Source organism: Citrus sinensis, chromosome 4 (genome assembly GCF_022201045.2).
Source record: "Citrus sinensis cultivar Valencia sweet orange chromosome 4, DVS_A1.0, whole genome shotgun sequence".
NCBI lineage: Eukaryota > Viridiplantae > Streptophyta > Magnoliopsida > Sapindales > Rutaceae > Citrus > Citrus sinensis.
Window position 1 is genome coordinate 15,251,131 of NC_068559.1, and position 5,317 is coordinate 15,256,447.

Here is a 5,317-nt window from a genome sequence, read left to right on the forward strand (position 1 = left end):
TAATTCTTAATAAAATTTCACATATACAATTTCATACATTACATTAACCCAAAACTTTCGTTATTCAATTTAGAAAAAAATAATCAACAGATATATAAGGTAATTATTATTATAACGAGTTCTTATTTTACATTTGTAAGATTTTATTTTTTCAATAATTCTTAAATTAATTTATTTGTTTTACCTTTTATTTACAAATCTTATATTTTATTTATATAATTTATGTTTTATTTTACACTTAATGTTGATTTACAATTTTTATGTTATATTATAAGTTTTTGTTTTGATTACCAATAATACTCTAATTTATCACTGTTATGTTAATTTACTTATTTTGTCTTCCATTTACAAGTCTTGTATTCCATTTACTTAATCGATATTTTATTTTACACTTATTGTTAATTTACAAGTTTTATATTATATTTATAAATTTTTGTTTTGTTTATTTATAATACACCAATTTACCATTCCTATTTTAATTTACTTCTTTTGCATTTCATTTGCAAGTGTTATATTCCACAATTTATGCTTTATTTTACACCTAATGTTGATTTTACAAGTTTTATGTTACATTGATAAATTTTTATTTTGTTTACTAATAATGCACCAATTTATCATTCTTATATTAATTTAGTTGTTTTGCCCTCTATTTCCAAGTACTATATTTTTTATATATAATTTATATTTTATTTTACATTCAATGTTAGTTTACAAGTTTTATGTTACATTTGTAAGTTTTTATTTTATTTACTAATAATACCCTAATTTACCATTCTTATGTTAATTTACTTGTTTTACCTTTTATTTATAAGTCTTATATTTTCTTTATTTAATTTGTGTTTTTTTTCATTTATTGTTGATTTATAAGTTTTATATTATATTTATAAGTTTTTATTTTATTTACCATTAATACACTAACTTAATAGCCGTACGCTAATTTATTTATTTTATCTTCTATATACAAATTTTGTATTCCATTTATATAATTTTTATTTTCCTATATACTTAATGTTGATTTACAAATTTTATATTTTATTTATATAATTCATGCTTAACTATTAAAATCACGGTATCATATAATGAACTTTTATTTATTAGTTATATTTATTTTAGTTTCAATTAACCAGTCTCGTCGGCACTAAATCTGACGTGGCAACGAGGAATCGCGCTTTGTATCATCCACCGTTGATCGAAGCCAGCGGAAACGACAGAGAATCAGTGTTTATCCAACATTCTTACAACCAAAACGACACGTCAAACACATTTCTTACGCAACCCCAACGCGATTGAAACTCCACTCAATTTAATTGTTATATCATTATTGTTTTTTCAATTAATTTTAATTACTAGGTAGACCTATTAAATTTCAAATTCAAATAGCAGGATTAATGTCTTGTGGTTTCCAGGAGGGCAGTGTAGGACTTGTAGATTTCCAAATTCTAAACCCAAATTGAGGTACTTTTTATTTCACCCATCTCTCTCAATTCTTGTTTGTTCTTGCTCTAAGAATCAATAATTGTCGTTTCAGCTGAAAAAAAAAAAGGAAAATTATAAATTTTTTGTCGAAACTGAAATTTGATACCCACACACATACACACTATATGTGAATTGTGAAATATGTTAATTGATAGGTATTTTGCTTTGGTTTTGTAATTTGGGTTGCGTTAATTGGTTCGACATTATTCAATTTAATAGTGAAAGATTTTGATTAAGCCGCCATATACAATAGCTTACCGTGTTTGTAAAGACCTAGAGCTCTCTGATTTGTGTTTGGCAGGGTGGCAACGTCGTTTTTGTGGATATATATATTGATTTTGTTAACATTATGGTTGATGAACATGGTGAAATGCATATGTATTGAAATGTCTTGGCGAGTAACCCCGAAAAGCTTTTGCTGTTTATTTCAAGTTTGGACTGGCCATCGGTTGCCTTGGGAGTAAATTTGATTGCTATTTTGTATCTCATAGACTTGTTGGTTATCGTATACATACCATGTGGCTGCTGCTTCTATTTGTTATGTGTTCTCTTCCTTGGTTGGTTCATGATTATTCCTACATTGCTTCACCACATTGCTTGTCTTTTACAACATTGATATAGCAAAATAATAAAAAGACGAGGGCTGGTCTTGAACAGCTAAATATATTTAATTGTTGTAGAACTGCAGAGTAAATGTTTTCTGGAAGATTGTTGAGTATCTTGTGGTTCTAGGAGTGTCTATTATCCTTCTTTTAAAGTCTCACGACTGTGGTTCTCAATTGTCTAACTTTCCGAGATGAGGAGAAAATGAGGGTTGCTATTCAAACTTGAGGGGATTGTAAATTTGTAATGCTATTTCTAGTAATTCATTTATTTATATCTTTATAGTTTTTTGAATGAACCTAAAATATTTCAATTACGTTGTTGTGTTCTCTACATCTACTTGATCTGCCTATTTCTCTCTTCTCAGTTTTGTTCTCACTTCTAACCTAAAGATCTCTGCTTGTATATGTGTGTGTTAATAACATATTCATTGCAGCTGCCCCCTTGTATGCTGCAAGGCTAGTGGGGTGATGGCAGACTTACCGGGTTATATGCGTGCTTGCCTGCACACTGGGAAACTAGCTTTCTTAGCAATTTTGGTTTCTGGAGGAATTGTACTGCAGATTCTGGTCGGTGGTGTTTTTTATTGTTAAATTATCTTTGGTTAAGTCTTTTGCAAGTGGGTGACGAATAGTTCCTCATGTTTGATCTGGCAGGCATGCGCGTTGTACAATAATTGGTGGCCAATGCTCACTGGTAAGCCCCATGAACTTTTTGTTTTTGGTGTTAATGGTGTTCTTTTTCTGGAAAGCATTCTGCACTTTGTAGCAAATTTTAAGTATATAGTCTGCCCTGCAATTGGGCAATTGTCATTCATGCATGCTAAAATAATTAGTGATTTGCCAAGTATGCCACGTCCTTGAAGTAAATTCATGTCTCAGTTCTGATCTACCTCTTCGTCTGCATCATAAACCCTTGGAACAGAATAATAACAAATCATTAATTTCTTAAAGAGAAAAAGGATTGTAAATTTTTAATGCTATATGTTGATGCTTCGGCATTCATCTCAATATGACTTGAAACAGGAGCAGAGTGAATCTTTGTTGGATTTCTTGTTTTGCTTTTGGTTTTCTCCCTTAGAAAAATTTATACGCTCATGAAGAACAATATCATTGAAGTTTATTGCTTTTGGAAAAAATGAAATTAATCTATGAAAAATGTAGATATCCATTGTTTCTTGTGAGTAGAAGTAAACTGCTATCAGATACGCATTCTAAGAGAAATATTGTCTTCTTGTTCTTTGCAGTCCTAATGTATGTTCTTCTACCCTTGCCTCTGCTGTTTTTTGCCGGGTCCAATGGTTCTTCTTTATTTTCTGAATCTGAAAATAGGTCAGTCCTTTTCCTTTAAGAGCACTACTCAAGCTGCATTTGATCAATATTTCTCAAGATTTGAATATTGAATACTCATTTAACTAAGTTCCATGTTAACAAATGATGAAACAGCTGGGTCAACGCAACCAAGTTCTTGACTGGAGCTTCTGCGGTTGGAAGCATTGCAATACCAGTTATCTTAAAGCATGCAGGGGTTATTGGATGGGGAGCACTGGCAATGGAGCTTTCATCTTTTTTCGTACTTGTACTGGCCATAATGTGTTATATTGGCATGAGTGAGGATGATGATTACAGTATACTCTGAGATACTGCTGACTTTGGTGCTCAAGTCATTACTGTACAGAAGTGTCGATGTTAGTTACAATCATCTGATGGCTTTTCTTTCTCCATTTGTGAACCTCACATCCTCTCTTTTCGTCTTACCAAGGGAGAAGAATTTGCCTTTAATGGATGAAATTCTTTGTCTATATTGATTTTGTCCCGAGCTACAATGTACTTCATAATTTTTGTCATCCGAATTATCAATTGAAATTGGATTGTGGTGTAGTGTACATGGAAACTGTTTATGCATTCTTTTATTCGGGTTTTTTTTTTTTCCAATTTTTGTCGTTGTGCAGATAAACTTAAAAGAGTTTGCCATATTTTGGTAGAAGTGTTGCAGACAAAAGTAATTGAGAAGTAAGGGTTTGTTTCATATAATTTTAAAGTTAGTTAAAATCAAAGAATAATAACTTTATTTTCTAACTACTTTATAATATTCTATACGAAATCTAATTATAAGTGTTGCCTTACATATCATTGGTTTGTGAAAATATTGTAAAGTGACTCAAATAACTTTTAAATTTCATGGAAAGAAGAGGGAGAAAATCACAAGTTTATTAGTAAAATTTTAAGAATGTGTTCCTTTAATTTTTTTCACGTTAATTCTTACGAGGGATGGATCATGTCTTTATCATATTTCGTAAATAAAATAAGATTCAATACAAAATAGTCCAAAATAAATATATTAAATAAAATAGTCGAATGCTTCTTTGAAAAGTTTTACCTCTTCTGCTTATTTATATTAAATAAAAAAAAAACTAGACTTGGCGCCCAAGCAACTCCCTGTGCTTTACAAGTATAAAATATAAACAAGCAGTTAACATGGCAAATAATATTGGAACAGCAGCAATGGAAGCACAAGAAGAACAGCAAGTTGAAATAAGGTATGTATGAATATGAATATGCACTAATTGGCAACCCAATTAATTCACCGGTACCTAAAAAAACTGATTAGAAGAGCTTACTGTTATGATCTTCTTATGTTTATTTTCAGCGATGATGATGAGATACTGGATGTTGAGGACGACAGCAGCTTTGATAGCATAGTACTTGAATATTCTCCTCTATACAAAATTCAAGCAATTCCCTTTATAAATCAATCTCATCTTCATTCTCATTTTCTTCATTAGGTTGCCTATGCATGTTAAAACATTCAATTCCAAAGTCATATTTCCGAATAATAAATTCATTAAATCATTCCTACAATTAATCAAATCATTAGCAGTTACTAAAAATAGTCAACCTAAAATTATAGGAATTGGTTTATAATTATTCACAACATGTTCAGTTTCTAAGACAATAAATTCACATGATATATGAATTTATCAACTTGTACTAAAACATCTTCTACTATTCCTTTTGATACTTTACTAATCTGTCGGGAAGTAAAAGTATAGTTGAAGTTGATTTTAACTCACCAAGATTAAGTTGAAGATAAACTAAATATAGAAGCAAATTAACACTAGCACAAAGGTCTAGTAAAGCGTGCTCAATTTTGTGATCTCTAATAATATAAGAAATAGTAGGATAATTAGAATCTTTATATTTTAACTTATTATTAGTAGATAGAATAGTACTTACTT

At 30.0% G+C, this 5,317-nt stretch overlaps 1 protein-coding gene across 1 annotated transcript; it reads left to right on the plus strand.

The window, feature by feature from the left end:
• The first annotated feature begins 1,255 nt into the window (after positions 1 to 1,255).
• Positions 1,256 to 3,964, plus strand: LOC102621305 (vacuolar protein sorting-associated protein 55 homolog). The gene is made up of 5 exons (XM_006485316.4): positions 1,256 to 1,455; positions 2,516 to 2,648; positions 2,736 to 2,775; positions 3,326 to 3,410; positions 3,525 to 3,964. The coding sequence occupies exons 2-5, from the start codon at positions 2,550 to 2,552 to the stop codon at positions 3,715 to 3,717; spliced, it is 417 nt and encodes a 138-aa protein (XP_006485379.1). The 5' UTR covers positions 1,256 to 1,455; positions 2,516 to 2,549; the 3' UTR covers positions 3,718 to 3,964.
• The last annotated feature ends 1,353 nt before the right edge of the window (positions 3,965 to 5,317 follow it).